This window comes from Artibeus jamaicensis, unplaced genomic scaffold (genome assembly GCF_021234435.1).
Source record: "Artibeus jamaicensis isolate MK-2021 breed Jamaican fruit bat unplaced genomic scaffold, CSHL_Jam_final contig_233, whole genome shotgun sequence".
Taxonomy (NCBI): domain Eukaryota; kingdom Metazoa; phylum Chordata; class Mammalia; order Chiroptera; family Phyllostomidae; genus Artibeus; species Artibeus jamaicensis.
In genome coordinates, this window is record NW_026521486.1 from 53,951,080 (window position 1) to 53,970,501 (window position 19,422).

At 38.7% G+C, this 19,422-nt stretch overlaps 1 protein-coding gene across 3 annotated transcripts in view; it reads right to left on the reverse strand.

The window, feature by feature from the left end:
* The window catches only part of SARNP (SAP domain containing ribonucleoprotein), a 55,468-nt gene that overhangs the window by 31,405 nt on the left and 4,641 nt on the right, over nt 1-19,422 (reverse strand). For all 3 annotated transcript variants that reach the window (XM_053661773.1, XM_053661772.1, XM_053661771.1), the window contains exons 2-7: nt 13,976-14,075; nt 9,642-9,688; nt 9,348-9,415; nt 5,023-5,074; nt 3,883-3,956; nt 2,951-2,979 (exon numbers count right to left, since the gene is read on the reverse strand). In XM_053661773.1, coding sequence (XP_053517748.1) covers nt 2,951-2,979; nt 3,883-3,956; nt 5,023-5,074; nt 9,348-9,415; nt 9,642-9,688; nt 13,976-14,075 — 370 coding nt within the window. The remainder of the gene's footprint in view (nt 1-2,950; nt 2,980-3,882; nt 3,957-5,022; nt 5,075-9,347; nt 9,416-9,641; nt 9,689-13,975; nt 14,076-19,422) is intronic.

Sequence of the window (19,422 nt, forward strand, 5' to 3'; positions counted from 1 at the left end):
AGGGTTGTTGGTTCGATTCCCAGTCAGGGCACATGCCTGGGTTGCAGGCAGGGTCCCTGGGGGTGCATGTGAGAAGCAAACAGATATGATATTTCTTTCCTTCTCTTTCTCCCTCCTTTCCCATCTCTAGAAATACATTTTTTTAAAGAAATGAAGTACTGATACATGCTACAACATGAATGAACCCTAAACACATTATGCTAAGTGAAAAAATTGAGTCATGAAATAACATGAATTGTATGGATTTGATTTACATAAAGGTAAATTTATAGATATAGAAAAAATCACTGGTTACTTTGGGGAAAGTGTGGAAAACAACTGCTAATGGGTACAGGGGTTTTTTTTTGGGTGATGGATATGTTCTAAAATTAGACTGTGATAATGGCTGCACAACCCTATGAACAAAACAAAACAAAACAAAGCCAAAAAAACAAAAAAGCAAATTATAGATTTTAAATGAATGAACTTGTATGGCATATAAATTCTATCTCAATAAGGCTATTTTAAAAACAAGACAAAAATGGCATATCTGGAAAAAAGAGCAGAATTACTATCACTGAGTTAACATTATGGCCTCCTTAAAACAATGTTCTGCACTGAAATTATCACTAAGTTAAGTAGTACATTGACTGGCCTATAGGACTAACCCTAATCTAGTCCACAATTATTTATTTAAAGCTTTAAAATTTTTATTTTATAATTGGTTCCCTAATACTGTAAACTTTTTTTTTTTAATTTAAAGACTGGAAAAGAAACATCGATGAGTGAGATACATAGATCAGGTAGACCTCTCACAGGTCCCCAGCCGAGGACCTGGCCTACAACTGAGGCATGTGCCCTGACTGGGAACTGAACCAATGATCTTTATCTGAGCAGACTGGCACTCAATCCACTGAGCCACACCAGCCAGAGCCAACATTTTATGTATGGACTCAACTTTTACCATAACCTGTGTAGTAAGAACTATTAGGTGTTTTTATGCTCTCATTTATAAAACTCTAACTCCTTTTAAATGTTCCATTCTTTTAAGAGGTATACTCTGTAGTTCTATGATGTCAGAATTTTACAATGCTGTAAATGTTATATATACATTATTTTATTTTCCTTGATCAGGATTCCTTTTCAGACTAGGAATTAATCTGAACTTTTCTTCTTTCTTCAAATAGTACCATCTAATGTCTAGTAATTTTTGTTGTTACTATCACCAATCCTATTATATCTCTTGACATAACTAAAAAACAGAAAGTATCTTATTTCTAAAACATAGAGTGATAGTAGACAGAATTTTGCTGGTCTTTTAAAAAAGCACAGCAAAACACTGTAAAATCATTGGAGGGCATTTTTTTAAAAGATTTCATTTATTTATTTTTAGAAAAAGGGGAAGGGAAGGAGAGAGTTAGAGAAACATCAATGTGTGGTTGCCTCTCATGTGGCCCCCCACTGGGGACCTGGCCTGCAACCTAGGCCTGTGTACTGTCTAGGAATCGAACCAGTGACTCTTTGGTCCACAGCCCATGCTCAATCCACTGAGCTACACCAGCCAGGGCTGGAGGGCATTTTCTTTCTTTCCTTCTTTTTTTTAAAATATTTTATTTATTTATCTTTAGAGGGGAAGGGAAGGAGAGAGGGAGAGAAACATCAATGTGTGGTTGCCTTTCCTGCATCCCCTGCTGGGAACTGGCCTGCAGGGAACTGGTCTGCAACCCAGGCATGTGCCCTGACTGGGAATCGAACTGCGATTGTCTGGTTCGCAGGCCTGCGCTCAATCCACTGAGCTACACCAGCCAGGTATGGAGGGCATTTTCTTAACATACTTGAAACTACTAATAGATCACTAGGAAGACTGGATTGCATTCAGAGACTACATTTAAATTTTAGGTCGCTTGGAACAGGGATTGATTATATGTGACTTTAATTAATTTTTTTAAAGATTTTATTTACTTATTTTTAGAGAAAGGGGAAGGGAGGGAGAAGGAAAGGAAGAGAAACATCAATGTGTGCTTGCCTCTCAAGCACCCCCTACTGGGGACCTGGCCCACAACCCAGGCATTTGCCCTGATTGGGAACTGAACCAGCAACCCTTTGGTGCACAGGCTGGCATTCAATCCACTGAGCCACACCACCCAGGGCTGATTATGTGACTTTAAAAAACAACTTTCCCCCCAATTTATAACAAAATGCACATTCATTACAGAAATTCTAAAAAACAGACAAGCAGAAAGAAGTCACTCAAAACTCTACCTACCAGAAATAATAAGTATTAACAATTTAGTATAATATCCCTTTAATCTTTTTTCCTTTCCATATATGCATTTTTATTACTAAAATGGAAATACACTGCAAATGTATAATTTGCCTTTTTCACTTAGTATCTTTCTGGCAAATAGTCTTCAATATAATTTTTAACATCTGCATGGTCTTCCATTATACTATCGTACACATTTATTTAACCAATTCTCTACTGTATATCACATTGTGTCCAGTTGCTAAACACTATAATTAATGGATGATCATCTTTGTGGCTAAGTCTTGAAAGTATATCCAAGATTATTTCCTTGTAAATTCCCAAGAAGTTAAGATGGTTGAGGTAAAAAAAGATTCTCTTTCCCTTTACCACTACACTAAACAATGTAACACTGGACAGGTACACATACTAATTATATGCTGATCTGAGACTCTAGAATAAGAACGGTACTAGAAACTTCTCTGAAAACGTCCAAGAAAAGGAAAACAAATGTTGGCACTTCTTATTCTCATAATTTCAGTACCTTCTCTAAATTGCCCAGGAAGGCTTAAGGACAGTTTTACCTAAAGCAAAGAGTTAAATGTTATAACCTCTTTTTAAAGGCTTCCAGAGCTAACAAGTTTACCTTAATGAGAAGAAATAAAATCTGTTGTGCCAGAAAATAAAACTGTAGAGGTAACCTTAGAAGAGTCTCTGGATGCTTACCTTTTGATGGAACTGAAGAAATCCCAAATCTGTAGAAAGAAAAACAAGCTGTTTTAGGAAGCTGTTCACACGCCTGGTCTCCGTGTCAAGTGTACACATGGCACTTCTTGCTTGTGATCTCAAGCCTTGCAATCATTAGCTAATTCTAACAAGCCCATGAAAGAAGTCTCTTTTACTCTTTTTCTCACCAAGAGTCCAGATAATAAGCTTAAAAAAAAAAGCCTTAACAGAATTGGGAGCAGTTCCTGACTTTTGCCTATTACAAACCCCTGCTTGATAATAAAACCCATCTACAGCAATGATATCCAAAACAATAGAGTTCCATCAATGGAGCAAAAAAAACGTTTCTTTTTTTTTTTTTTTTAAGATTTTATTTATTTATCTTCAGAGGGGAAGGGAAGGAGAGAGGGAGAGAAACATCAATGTATGGTTGCCTTTTGTGCATCTCCTGCTGGGAACTGGCCTGCAGGGAACAGGTCTGCAACCCAGGCATGTGCCCTGACTGGGAATCGAACCGCGATTGTCTGGTTCGCAGGCCTGCGCTCAATCCACTGAGCTACACCAGCCAGGGCAAAAACGTTTCTTTTCAGCAAAGCATATATCCTACTTAAAGTCAACAACTGTATTTACACCCTGGCTGGTGTGGCTCAGTGAGTTGAGTGCCGACCTGCAAACCAAAAGGTTGCCGATTCAATTTCCAGTCAGGGCACATGCCTCAGTTGCAGACCAGGTCCCCAAGTGAGGGAATGCAAGAGGCAACCTATCAATGTTTCTCTAGCGCATCAATGTTTCTCTTCCTCCCTTCACCTCTAACAAATAAATAAAATCTTAAAAAAATAAATAAAGTCAACAATTGTATTTCAAACCGAGGATTACAGCCCTTCACCTTCATACCAGCACTATCTCAGGTCTGAAAGGCTGGGGACACTCACCTAGCTGCCCGGGCAGCTTTCTTACTCTCCAAGCTCACAGGTACATTGAATCGTTCAGCTCTCTTCTGCATTCTCTAAGTGATAATAGACAAAAGAAAGGGAAAGAAAATTTCAACCTGGCTGGTGTAGCTCAGTGGATTGAGCGCAGGCCTGCAAACAAGACAATCGCGGTTCGATTCCCAGTCAGGGCACATGCCTGGGTTGCAGGCTGGTTCCCTGCAGGCCAGTTCCCAGCAGGGGACACACCAAAGGCAACCATACATTGATGTTTCTCTCCCTCTCTCCTTCCCTTCCCCTCTAAAGATAAATAAATAAAATCTTTAAAAAAAAAAGAAAAAGAAAATTTCTGGATTCCTACTTTTAAGAGAAAAGTTGTTTAGAGGTGTGTATCTTTAGAACATCAGGAGTAATTTCTTAAGGTCTAAACTGAGAATACTGATAATCCTAGAAGATATTAGGTTATAACCATCTGAGGACTTAACAGCCTTTTCCAAAAAGTAAACACAAAAAGCCTATTATTACATTCATATCCTCAAAAACAAAAGAGAAGGAATAAAATAAAACCCACATTCTTCACGAAGCCAAGGAGACAAAAAGCAATGTCTAGCTGACCTCTGAAAAGGGATCAAAGGAACAGCTTGGTTCCAACACTGGTGGTACTCTTTTAGTTAGAAATGAGGCAGTGCTGTCCTTTGCCACCTTTACTTTAAAGGTACAAAAAAACAACACAGATATCAAGTGGAACCTAATTTTAGAGATCTTAAGACAGAATCCAGAGAAATTTCAATCTCACCAACTAGTGATTTGTAACTTAAAGGTGGTAGCTTCACTTTCTACTATTTATCTCTTCCAAGGTACAATCCCCCCAAGACTCCAATCCTAGTTTGCAAACATCCTAAAGAAACCACTAAGACCATAGTTCTATATATAAAATAAACTAGGGCTTCGAAGGTAATTTATGCTAGCCAAATATTTTCTCAAGTGTAGCTGGTGGAAAAACCTATCAATAGCAAAATCTGTCAATACTGATTATCTACCAATGAGTAAATTTTTTAAAGTGGTAATACAGAGAGAATAAAGGGTAACAAGTGAAAAGATATAGAGAAACACTGCTCTTCTACGAGGGAGCAAAATGCCTACCTCAGTCTGTGGTATTTCAGATGTAATTTTTACCACTTTCTTTTCTGATGCCCTGGAGAAGAGGAAAGAGATTTTTTAAATTAGAAAACTGATGCTCTAACCCAAAACTTAAGAATTGTAGAAGAACTCACTCAAATCATGTCCTCTGCTCCATATCTGCCACCCATTAGTCCAAAAAACCATGAAGCCAATTACACCTTCAGTTCCTAGGACTGTCACCTATTTATAAGAGTTCACTAACAGACTAAGCTACATTACTAAAGTATGTGCAAGTTATTAGGAAAGAAATCTGGTTAAATACATTGGGCTGAAGGAAAGTATTCAAAGGATACTAAAAACCATTTGATTTACTTTTAGGAACTTTAAATTTACTTCTGGACTAGTAACTATTCCTCCAAACCTCATTTAAACACCAGCTCTCAATTTTCATCACAAAAACAATTAATGTGTGTTCTACATGCTCTTGTTTTTTTTCTTTTACAAATCTTTTATTCTTCCCCTAAAGACTATAGCTGAAACAATCAAAGTGGGACAAATAAAAATGCCAAAGGGAATGGGGAGAAAAAAGGCTAAGGGAGTCTGAATTAGGAAAACATGTTAAGTTACCAGTCAAAGGCTTAAGAGAAAACAAAAGAGGGGGGACCATAGGGGTGGGAGACAAAGTTCGGAAGTACCCAAGATAAATGGAAGGGCATTAACCTTCCACCAAACAACTCTCATAAAACTGTGGGTCATAACCAGTCTCATTAAGGTCCCTCATTTAGAGACATGGGCGGCTTTTGTTCCAATATCCCAGACATTTATCAAGGCATTTGATGCCTTGAAAGGTAGTAAGGGTTTAATGGCATTTTCAGAGGAAGCAATTCTGGAACAGGAACTTACTCTCTGTTCCATCCTTTTGTTGGATGTCCCAGAACTGACAAATAAGCAATGGGTGCCCCCTGCTGACCATAACTAAGTCCTACAATATTTAACTGATTTGACAAGAAAATTTAAAAAAAAAAGAAATCAAATGAAACAAATATTTTTTGGAGATCCTCAAGCGAAAGATAACACAAGGGGGCCTGGTGTAGCTCAGTGGATTGAGTATGGGCCTGCAAACCAAACAAAGATAAGGTAAGGGGACCTCCTCTTGAATGTTCAAAGGACCTAAATTAGCCCTAAATATTCTGACTTTTAAAGAAATTTCTGAATTCTTCCCATTTCCTGGTCATTCTGCCTTCCCCAACCCTGTCTTGTTGAAGCAAGAAGGGATACTGGAGTTTAATGTTTTTCTTGAAGTCCAATGCCATCAAGAAAGCAGTTCTTTCCACCAACCCCAGGTTAATGACTTCCTTCACATTCCTGTCTTAAACCACAATTACTGCAGTATGCCTTAGCAAAAAGGGAACCCCAGAGAGAAAGCCTCCTCCTGTTTCATTCTAACGCCCTCAGGCACAATTCAGCCCAAGCAATAAAAATACATCACATTCTGGGACTCGTGAAATTTCATCTCTTCACTGAGAAATTTCTCTCCAACCCATAGCCACAAAACATTACCTAAACTAAAAGGACCCAGAACCTTTCTGCACTGTAGATATTTTAGTCTAACCATTACTTCCCTCTGAAAAACAAAATCACCAACCCCACACACATTCAACTTCCCTGTTTAGAAATTCATTAATAAAATTAAAATCCTTTAAACAAATTACATTTTACACATTCAAAGGATAATGAACTTCTACAAATTTTCAATCTCATTATTTTTATTTTTTAAATATTTTTAAAGATTTTATTTATTTATTTTTAGAGAGGGGAAGGGAGGGAGAGGGAAATATCAACATGTGGTTGTCTCTACACGCCCCCTACTAGGGACCTGGTCCACAACCCAGGCATGTGCCCTAGACTGGGAATCGAACCAGTGACCCCCTGGTTTGCAGGCTAGAGCTCAATCCTCTGAGCCACATCAGCCAGGGCAATTTCATTATTTTTAAACCACACAAGCCAACTATCCTTGTATTTACCTGATTGCCTTCTTGTCCCAGAAGTCCCCAAAACATTTCTATTCTATTTACTTCTTTATTTCTTCACTTATTTTAGAGAGAGGGGAAGGGAGGGAGAAAAACAAGGAAAGAAATATTGATAAGAGAGAGACATCGTTGCATCTAGAATACACCCGGACAGGGGACCGAACCAGCAACCTAGGCATGTGCCCTGAACAACAACCAATCAACTGAGCCACACCAATCAGGGCAAAACATCTCTATTTTGAAAAGCTATCCCATAAATCATTTTCTAAAAGCATTATATGTAGACATATACCTCCTACAGTGGAAGATAACTAAAGGCTTTTGAAAACAGTAATATTTGATAAAATCTAGTAAAAAATTAAATGCATATTCCCTGTCATACAGCAAATCCAGAGATTTATCCTACAAACATACTTGTATGCATATAAATACAGTTTCAGCCCTGGCTGGTATGACTCAGTGGTTTGAGCACCAGCCTGCAAATCAAAGGGTCGCAGGTTCGATTCCCAGTCTAGGGCACACACCTGGATTGTGGGCTAGGCTCCAAATGAGTGGGCGCATGAGAGGCAACCACACACTGATGTTTCTCTCCCACTCTCTCTCTCCATTCCCATCTCTAAAAAATAAATAAAACCAAACCTTTTTAAAAAAAGTTTCAGCATAAGGACATGTAGAACTGCATTTCTTGCTATTATGAATAATCTAAATGCCCACCAACAGGAAACTGGTGAAATTACTGTTCATCCCTGGAATGGAGTACTATTAGCTTCTAGAAAGAATAAGGTTCTAAGCTAATAACTACTACATGTGGGTAGATAAGTACTGAAGGGTCTATTACACTACTCCCCTAACTTGTACATAACACACTTCCCATAACCACAAGCTAAAAAAAAGGAGACCTACCACTTACTAGGATAATTACCCCTATTTCACTGAATTGATGTGAAGATTAAAGGAAGACACATGCATAACACTTAGAACCTTACCTAGTACAAAACTAACATTTAAATAAGAATGTTACTGTATGAATCAGAAAGATCTCCAGATGCGGAAGGAAAAAAATCAAGAAACCAACTATCTGCATTGTGTGTACGTATATATCTGTATAAACTCATATATACACACACACCATGTAAAACATTACAAAAGACAAGATTAAAAACCTCTAGTTTTTAATCAGATGGAAGTGAAAACAAGGGGTACTTAAGTGTATGTACTGTTTAATTTTTTTACTAGTCCACATTATTATAACCTTTTATAACCAAAAGGTTAGCCTTTTATAACGAAGTGCATTCATACAGCTATGAAGAACAAAAATGTTAAAAAGGACTCAACTGTTCTTAATATGCTAGAGTATAAGATGGCCAGACATCTGTGGAAACAGTCCAAAATAAAAAATGTTTATGATAACACTGTGGAGTAGTTTAAATAAACTGAGATCTGCCCTGGTAGCTCAGTTCATTAGAGCATTGTGCTGATACAACAAGGTGGTGAGTTCGATTCCAGTCAGGGCACATACAAGAATCAATCAATGAATATGTAAACAAGTGTAACAACAAACAGGTGTTTCTCTCTCTCTCCCTTCCTCTCTAAAATCAATCAATAAAAAATTTTTTTTGGTTTTATTTTTTTTTAAGATTTTATTTATTTACCTTTAGAGGGGCAGGGAAGGAGAGAGGGAGAGAAATATCAATGTATGGTTGCCTCTCGTGTGTCCCCTGCTGGGAACTGGTCTGCAACCCAGGTATGTGCCCTGACTGGGAATCAAACCACTAACCCTTGGTTCGCAGGCCCACACTCAATCCAATGAGCTACACCAGCCAAGGCAATAAATAAAAATTTTTAGAAAAATAAATAAAAATCTACTTTCCACTTTAGTACTTTGTTCTCCCCTACTCCCCTATAAATCAAAAAGAAACAGAACAGTGTTACCTGAGACACAAAAATCCCTGGTCAGCACCCTCCTCCCTTACAAAACCCTTTCTATGCAGAGAATCTGTATGATTCTCTATACAGAAAGAGAATAATTTATTATGGTGATACAACAAGGCTAGGAGACCTACACTTGGTCTGGGCTTGAAGTCTCCTGGTCCTAATCATCTATTACAGAACCCAGAGACAAACTATTTTGCTTCCCTGAGACCATGTACTTGAAATGAAATAGGCTCTTCTGAAAATTACCTTAGGCTCTTGCTAAGGTAATGAAAAATTTTTAAAAGCCATAAAAGGTAAACAAAGTGAAACACTATGCCCCCCACAAAAAAAAACCCCAGAACTATCTGCTCTGTACTCAGATTGTAAAAAAGAGATAATTACACATCAACAGTTTTTTCAGGGGGTTCTTCCTCTTTCACAGGCAGTTCTATGGGCTTTGGTTCTTCTTCCTGAAAACAAATGAAACAGGATGGTTAACACAAATCAAGAGCAAAAACCTGTCAACAGAAGACTGTAAGAACTTCAAATTGAATCAGTCTTTCAGAAACTTCATTCCCCCACTACTCTCCCCTAGCAAGTTGGCATTTAAGTCTTCTAATGGTTGATGTTAAACAATGTAGCCAAGGCAGTGACACACTACCAGACCAGTCACTAACCTTACTCTCTCCAACTCACCTCTGTTTCATCTCCCAGTACATCTTCTTCATTTGCCTCCTCTTCAGCTAAAGAATATTAAAATATTCAGGTCAAACCCTGTGACATAACCACATTGATCATTGTACTCAGGCAAAAATTACAATCATTTTGCTTTCCCAAAATAAAATTCAATAATAAAAGCAAAACTAATGTTCATAAAATTTGCTCCACATGGAGGAAATAAAACTGTTTTCTCTTCCTAACGTTAATATAAAGTTGAACTCCAGATGGACTAAATTGATAAAGTCAAGTTTAAACATTAATATAATGTAATGTACAAGAATACCTTTAAGATTTAGTGGTGGGGGAAGATTTCTTAAAACAAAACCCAGAGGTAAAAGCAATATAGGAAAAATTTCAAATTTTTCAAAACTAAGGAAAAACACCATTGAAAAAGATACAAATTACAAAGAAGATATTAGTGTCTAAATGAGGAAATAGTTATTAGAATATAAAAGCCTTGCAAAAAAAAAAAAAAAAGGCTTGCAAAGTAACAAGTGAATGATGAAAACCCCAAGACAATGATGAGCAAAGGAGAAACCCAAATAACCATAAACATGAGAAATGTTTAAACTTTTTTAAATTTATTTTTTATTGATTATGCTGTTACAGTTGTTCTATTCCCCCTTCATTCCCCTCCACCCTACCCCCCGTCCCCATTACCCCCCCTTATGACCATGTGTCTCAAGTTCTTTAGATTCTATATTTCCCATGCTATTCTTGCCCCCCATCTATTTTCTATCTACTGTCTATGCTACTTATTTTCTGTACCTTCTCCCCCCTTCTCCTCCTCCCACTCCCCTCTTGCTAACCCTCCTTGAGATCTTCATTTCTATGTTTCCACTCCTGATCTAGCTGTCCTTTAGTTTGCTTTTGTTTTCGATGTGGTTGGTAATAACTGTGAGTTTGTTGTCCTTTCACTGTTCATGTTTTTTTTTAACTTCTTTTTCTTAGATAAGTCCCTTTAACATTTCATATAATAAGGGCTTGGTGATGATGAACTCCTTGAATTTGATCTTATCTGAGAAGCACTTTATCTGTCCTTCCATTCTAAATGAAAGTTTTGCTGGATAGAGCAATCTTGGTTGTAGGTTTTTGGATTTCATGACTTGGAATACCTCTTTCCAGCCCCTTCTTGCCTGTAAGGTCTCTTTTGAGAAATCAGCTGACAGTCTGATGGGGACTCCTTTGTAGATGACTGTCCCCTTAGCTCTTGCTGCTTCTAGGATTCTCTCCTTCATTTTAATCTTGGCTAATGTAATGATGATGTGCCTTGGTGTGTTCCTTCTTGGGTCCAACTTCTTTGGGACTCTCTGAGCTTCCTGGATTTCCTGGAAGTCTATTTCCTTTGCCAGATTGGGGAAATTCTCCTTTATTATTTGTTCAAATAAGGTTTCCACTGGTGACTGTTCCTCTTCCCCTTCTGGTACCCCTATAATTTGGATGTTGGAGCGTTTAAAGATGTCCTGGAGTTTCCTAAGCCCCTCCTCATTATTTTGAATTCTTGCTTCTTCACTCTTCTGTTTGGCCATTATTTGCTTTCTTCTGGTCCACTCCATTGATTTGAGTCCCAGTTTCCTTTTCATTGCTATTGGTTTCCTGTGCAAGTCCATTCATTTCAATTAGTTTCGCCTTCATATGTTTGTCTAATTTGTGGCTATAATCAACCAGTTCTGTGAGGATCCTGATCACCAATGTTTTAAACTGTGCATCTGAGAGTTTTGCTATTTCTTCATCGCTTAGATTTATAGGCTCTGGGGCTATAAATGGCTTAAGCCATTTTTGGTCTGTTTGCTCCCGTTAAGTCTGAGGAGCGGAGCCTTGGACTCCCAGGTTGCTGGGTTGTGACGCTGTATGTGGAGGTGTGGTCAGAGCGGGGAAATGGCAGCCCCCTCTGCTGTTTCTCGCTGCTGGGTGAGGAGCAGAGCCTTAGGATGTTCACTGGGGCAGGGCCACTTAGGTCACTGGATTATGACGCTGTATGTGGAGGCGGGGTTAGAGCGGGGAAATGGCGGTGCCCTCCGCTGCCCCTTGCCGCTGGGGCTGCTGGCTCTCGTCCAATTGCCCACTGCCTCGCTTGTCTGTCCACACACAAATGCGCGACCACAGTCAACCCGCAGCCCAGCTCCCTCGCTGTTTCCCCGCGATTGCTTGCTGAGTTGCCCACCAGATCCAACCCTGCGCCTGAGTCCATCTGACCGAGTTTTCCTGTGCAACCCTGCTCTGCCAGCTGCTGGTTTCGCCCCTCTTACCGGTCAGGCTGAAGAATTTGTTGTTATCAGACTTCTGAAAAGTTCAATTTTCTGTGTTCTGGCTGTGTTTTCTGTTGCTATAATTTCGTTGTGTCTAAACTTGGTTGTGTGAGGAAGCACAGCGTCTCCACCTATGCTGCCATCTTGGCGGAAGTCCTTAAACTTTTTAATAACTAGAGAAATAACTAGAGGAATTGAAACAACCTGCAGATTAGTACAAATTAGGCTACTTGATAGGATAGGATAGATTTGTGGAGGCAAGACAAGAACCTTCATGCACTCTATAGATTTATAGGGCAAATTCTGTAAAGGAATTTAGCAGTGCTTAGTCATAGTAAGTATACATTTATAAAAAGGTATTTATCAGCAACCCAAGATATAAATCCCAGAAATACTCTCACACAGAATATTAAGGAACATGACATAAGTAGTTCAGGAAGCAATACAGATGTCTATCACTGGGTGAAATAAAATGTGGTAGATTCTATACATGATAGAATACTATACAGAAATTGGAATGAATAGACTGACAACATAGCCACAGGCCTCACAAATACATCTTTAAAAAAACAAACAAAAAAACACAGCCTGGTTGGTGTGGCTCAGTGGATTGAGTGTCGGCCTGCAAGCCAAAGGGTCACCGGTTCTATTTCTAGTCAGGGCACATGCCTGGGTTGTGGGCCAGGTCCTCAGTATAGGGCATTAGAGGCAACCACACATTTATGTTTCCTTCTCTTCCTCCCTCCTTTCCCCTCTCTAAAAATGAATGAATGAATGAATAAAAACCCCACAGTACTTAGAGACCAAAAAATATATATCGAACGAATAAGAACAGTTGTTTAAGGCAGATGGGATAAAATAAATGGGGATAAAATGGAATAACTAAAATTAAAGAGGAAACTTGTACAACCTGGGATAACAGTATGCCTTAAATAAAGTGGTCTTTTTCTTTGTTTAAACTTTTTCCTTAAATCCTCCACTGAGTATATGTTTACTGACTTTAGAGAGAGGAAGAGAGGAGGAGGGAGGGAGGGAGGGGAGCTGGAAACATAGATGTGAAGAGAGAAACACTAATTAATTGCCTCCCATAAACACACCGATTGGGGATGGAGCCTGTAATCTATACAGGACAATGCTCCAACCAACTAAGCCACCAGACCCAGGCAATGAAATTGTTTTTATTTATTTTTTAATATTTTATTTCCTTTTTTATTTTTAGAGAGAGGTGAAGGGAAGGAGAAAGAGAGGGAGAGAAACATCAATGTGTGGTTGACTCTCACATGGCGTGCACTAGGGACCTGGCCTGTAAACCAGGCATGTGCCCTGACCGGGAATTGAACCGTGACCCTTTGGTTCACAGCCCACGCTCAATCCACTGAGTACACCAGCCAGGGCTGAAATTTTTTTAAAAGGCAGAATTAGCCCTGGTTGGTATGTCTCAGTGGACTGAGCGCTGGCCTGCAAACCAGAAGGTCGCCAGTTCAATCCCAGTCAGGGCACATGCCTAGGTTGCTGGCCAGGTCCCCTGCTGGGGGCATGCAAGAAGCACCCAAACAATGTTTCTCTGGCATATTGTTTCTCTCTCTTTTTCCCTCCCTTCTTCTCTCTAAAAATAAATAAAATAAAATCTTCAAAAAATAAAAAGGTGGAATTATAAAATGTCAGAACTAGAGGTTACCTAAGTTCATGAATTTCAAGGGTAGAGACACTTGTCCCATTTCATAGATCAGAACAGACAAGTGTAAAGAGTAAGCCATGTAAACAGTAACTGTCCAAAGTTACCTAGTAAATTTCTGGCACAAGAGGAATCAGAAGTCATATCTTCCAATTCTCAGGCTAATGATACTTGTTTTACCATACTTTCTTTTAAATAATTTGCTGAAATAAAATTGCAATGTATTAAAGGGGGGGGAGTGCTTCTTCGCATTATAACCACTTTGATATAGCTAATTAAGAGTTTATGTTACCAAAATCGTAAAGGAAAAAAAGAAATCTTCCATATGGCAGAGCCTAAAAATCAGTACCCTTAGGCATACCACTCTAACTCCAGAAAGCACTCACCATGCTCTTCAAGGTAGGCCTGGAGCCTGTTGATGAGATCTTGTTTTATTCCCTTAGTCTCCAAACCACGAGCAAGACATTCCTGCTTTAGTTCAGCAAGCTGAGAAACAAAAGAGTAAAACTTTTCCTTAGTTAAAACAGTGAATCTGGTATTAAAAAAAAAAAAAGGTACAGCTGACCCTTGAACAATGCAAGGTTAGAGGTGCTGACACCCCATGTAGTCAAATATTCGTGTCTAACTTCTGAACCCCTCAAAATGTAACTACTGCCTTGGCCAGTGTGGCTCAGTTGGTTGGAGTGTTGTCCTGTACACCAAAAGATTGGGGGTTTGGTTCCCAGTTGGGATGCATATGGGAGACAACAAATTGATGTTTCTCTCTCAAATCAATGTTTCTCTTTCTCTTGAATTAATAAACACATTAAAAAAACATAACTACTAATAGCCTACTGCTGACTGGAAGCCTTACCGATAAAGTCAATTAACACTCATTTTGCGTATTACTATATGCTATATTCTTATAGTAAGCTAGAGGAAAGAAAATATCATTAATAAAATAATAGAATACATTTACAGTACTGCATGTATTTATTGAAAAAAAAAATCCAAGTATAAATGGACCTGAATAGTTCAAATCCATATTGTTCAAGGATCAACTATAGTTCTCACAAAAAAGAAAAAAGTAAATTCAATCCCAAACAACTGCTCTTAATCCCACCAAGCCTCTAGGTCCATGAAGATAGTCCACTTTTTTCTAATACTCAATATGTAAGAGGACTTTTCTAACACATGATGAAGAATAAACATCCTACTGTAATAAAATTCTGATCTATTCATGCAACTACTTATTATTACAAATCTTTAGCATTTTTGATAGAAAAAGATTTTCCTCCCTAAAATTACTGTACCAGCTAGTTAATGGAAAAGAATCTTTAGGTATAAAATCTAATTATCTAAATGCACATTCTTCTGTTATTCCAGACCTTTCACTGAAATCTTCCCTAAATATGCATTCAAGTCTGACCACTATAGAATTAGGTAAATGTGTTAGCCAGGTTAATGTCAACAATAAATCAATTAAAAGATCTGTGTCAAAATGGAAAAAATATCTAAATGCATGCCAGAGTTCTGTTGAAGATTTTTTAAAATCAGTACTCGTTATAAAGATATAACGGGTATGCTTACCAACTCTGCAGACAATAGAAGGAGGAAGAACTGATGGATTATTGACAGAACTAAGCTAAGGGTAAGTAAGGGGGGAGCTCTTTAGGGAGAACAATGAGTCAAAAATAAAGATTCAATTTAGAAGGAATAAGATACACCTATAAAAGTACTATAATAATATTCTAAATTTAAATTGTTCTAAAACCAGATAAGCAAGATCTGGCTCAACAGTACTCAAAGAATAAAGACCTCAGGGTTTTAGATGATTATTAAGTGCGGAAGGTTAACAATATGATTTGCTACCAAAATAATTCTAGGTTATGGCTAACTGAAAAATAGAATATATTAAATGATGTAATAGCCTTGCTGGGCTCCAGATTCTTATTTAAGCATAATGATATGCTAACCCAAAGAAAACAAGAAGGAAAAGGAAAGCTCCAGAAACCCTATATGCAAATCAGTGCCCTGAAAAAAGATTTTAATTGTTTTGAAGTATAGATTATAGGCCAACCAGTAGAAGTATGAAAGCAGATTCCTACAGAAGAAAGAACTTTTTGAAAATGGAGAGAAGCAGCTTTTCTCCCTCCTTACAATAACTGGTTGGATGGAATATTCAGTTGAGCGGGACATGCAGGCAGGAATAATATAGGGTGGAGCAAAAGTAGGTTTACCATTGTGAGTATGTGAAACAAAGTTTATACTTGTACTGTTAATAATCAGAGTATTAATTTCCATATGAAAAACCACAGATCTACTTTTGCCCCATCCTAGATGTAAAGAATTGACCTACTCAACAGACCCATAGCACTCTCTATTGAAAATATGGTAGATAATCAACCATTAAAAGTGTGGAGTGGCAGGAAAGGGACTCCAACTCAAGATGACTATGCAGAATGAAGGCCACGCAGGTTTCCCAAGCACCAATTCACTTCTTGGGTTCAAATGCCTGGAACCTAGTAGAAAGAAAGCATTCTCCAAATGCTTTGGAGAACCTAGTAGCTGAGGAACAGAAACCCTTCCAGGCTGACAATGACCTTCTGGGTGCAGTCACAGGGTGGGGAAAACGACAATATTCTGTACAAACTGACTACAGCACTGTGGGCACTGTGTCTTGGAGGCATCACCTATGGCCTTTACTGACCTTGGGCTTTCTTCCCCCACAAAAAGTGAAACCAAGAAGCCTGCAGACCTGGAGAACTTAAACAAGCACCAATACATGTGCTGGCTTCTTGAGGGGGTTTGGGGTGGCGAGAGGAGTATGGAGTGACTGCACAGGCTAACATGACCTCTGAAGCCAGACTACCTGGGTTTAAATTCCAGCTTTACCACTAAAGCTGTGTAAGCTTAACTTCTCTGTGCTTCAGTTTCTCATGAAATGGGGATAAGACAACAGTACCTTTACCAAAGAGTTATTATGAAAATTAAATTAGCAAATGTTTATAAAGCATTAATTATAGAATAGCGCTTGGCACCTAGTAAGCACTTTAAAAGTGTTAGAAAAGGGGCCCTGGCTGGTGTAGCTCAGTGGATTGAGCACGGGCCTGCAAATCAAAGGATCGCAGTTCGATTCCCAGTCAGGGCACATGCCTGGGTTGCAGGCTGGTTCCCTGCAGGCCAGTTCCCAGCAGGGGATGCACAAAAGGCAACCATACATTGATGTTTCTCTCCCTCTCTCCTTCCCTTCCCCTTTAAAGATAAATAAAATCTTTAAAAAAAAAAAAAAGTGTTAGAAAAGGGACAATGGCCACTGCCTGGCCTCTAGGGTTTTGTCCAGGAGGAAGCTGTTCCCTGGCATTCACCCTGATGCCAGAAACTTTAGTTTCTCCCCTTGTGCCACTGGTGCCCCTTCCAGCTGCTGGAGCCCAGAGGGAGTAAATCTGCAAATGTCCTGATTTTGTTTCGGGTCCTTTAAGAGGAGACACCTGAGAATCAGAGTTTCTTCCACCACCCCAACCTCCATTGGTTTTTGCAGCCAGAAGTAATGAGGACTTAGCTTCCTGACAATGCACCCTTGAGATGGGTGCTCTAGTTTGGGGCTGGGACCCCTTGTTCCCATGGTATACGTCCCAATTTTTATCTACCACATGTAGGTGTGAGACTGCCAGCTCTACATCTCCACCTCTCCTACCCATCTGGATGAATATGACTTCTTTCATTCCTTGGCTGTTGGACTTCCACACAGCTCCATTTCTGATGATTCTGGGTGACAGTTGTTTTGTATTTTAGTTATAATTTTTGCTATGGTTGTGCAAGGAGATGAGCCATGTTTACCTACATCTCCATCTTGACTGGAAGTCCTAACACTTTAAATATATCATTTTGTGTGTGTGTATTCAGGTGGTGTTGGTTGGTTGTCTGCAAAGCACTATAGCTTCTTATTTTCTGTAACTCCTAATCTTCAGAAGCTCAATTCCTCACCCCAACCCCATTTAAGTAACAGTTTTGGTAAATAGGCGACTCAAATTCCACTTTCTAGCAAGAAAGTTGTTTCCTCCCTTCTCCTTCCTTCCCAGAACTGTGCCTAGACAAAGTTTACAGAAACTTCCAAATGAAAGGGAAATGTAGTCAGATGGTTTCTGCACAGGGAGCTGATCTGATATAGTTTCATCTAGACTCAGAGCAGACTGAATGGTACAACTGGTTGTTTACATGTGTAACATTTCATCACTGCTGACCACTGACCTTACTATTACCTTTGGTCACTGAAATCTCAGCCCCCCCACTGGCTCCCAGTTCCTAACTTCAAGTCTTTGGTTCATTCAGCAGTCTTCTCAGCACTCCCCCAACCCGCCCCATCCCTTCACTGGTCAAATAAAAATGTTACATGTGGTTTTTACATGTAATATGACTTTAGTTATTATATGGTGGGTTCTGCTCATATACTGGGACATAAGTTTCAAAAGAAATACAGATAAGTAAAAATACAAAACAGCTGAAAATGAAGTCATTTCTTCTAGCACATTTCATTTGGGTACAATTATGATAATAGTAAAACAAAAATCTTTTAAAGACTCAAATAATAACTAACTTGTAATATCAAATTGTACCCATTTCGATATGTATCTGACTTTAAAATATTTTATTTTAAAAAAATTTTTATTTACTTTTAGAGAGAGGAGAAAGGAGGGAGAAAGAGAGGGAGAGAAACATCCATGTGTGGATGCCTCTTATGTGGCCCCCACTGGGGACCTGGCCTGCAACCCAAGCATGTGCCCTGACTGGGAATCGCACCAGCGACCCTTTGGTTCGAAGCCCATGCTCAATCCACTGAGCTACACCAGGGTGACTTTAAAATATTTTAAAAGAGCTTATTTAAAAAGCAAGTTATATTGAACCCTGGCTGGTATGGCTCAGTGGATTGAGCACTGGCCTGTGACCAAAAGGTCACTGGTTCAATTCCAGTCGGGGCACATGCCTGGGTTGCAGGCCAGATCTCCAGTAGGGGGCATGCAAGAGGCAATGTTTCTCTCCTTTTCTCTCTCCCTTCCCCTCTCTCTAAAAAGTAAATAAATGATTTTTTTAAATACTAAAAAATAAAATAAAAAGCAAGTTATATTGAGTGAGTTGAATAGTGTGTGAATTATATCTCAGTAAGATTATTTTAAAAGACCAAGTTATAGAACACTATATACATCATACTAACTTTAATGTCATTGTAAAAAAAAAAGCAGAGGCACACACACACACCCCCCTCACTCTAAGTGATGTATATACACAAGATGCCCGGACAAGAAACAGGTAAGTTAACACTGGGAGAAGAAGCTTGTTAAGGGCAAGTGTAGGAAGAAAACTCTTTACCATATACAATTCTGTGCCTTTAGAATCATGAACTTGTACATGAATGACCTACTCCAAAATTTATTTCTAAAATTTTATTTTCTAGTACCAGTAAGGCATGTTCTAGTCTATCTATCCAACCTACAGAGAAAAGACCAATCAATGGACTACATAATACAGTTAACATTAATCACTTACTTCCCTGTGATTTCTTCTGTTTGCTAGTCTTGAATTTTGATTCAAAGCTTTTTCATCTATTATCTCTTGATATGATATGTAAACTCTTTGAGGGCAGAGACATTTCATATTATTTATAACATTTCACACAACAAACTCAAATTTATTTTTAAGTACTAATATATGCTATAGTTTGAATGTTATTTCCTCACTTAATCCTGACATCAAACCTAAGTATTATGATCCCATTTTATAAGTTTAAAAAATGAGGCTTAGAGATTCAATAATCTGCTTAAAAATCATACAGCTAGAAAATAGTGGAGCCAATATG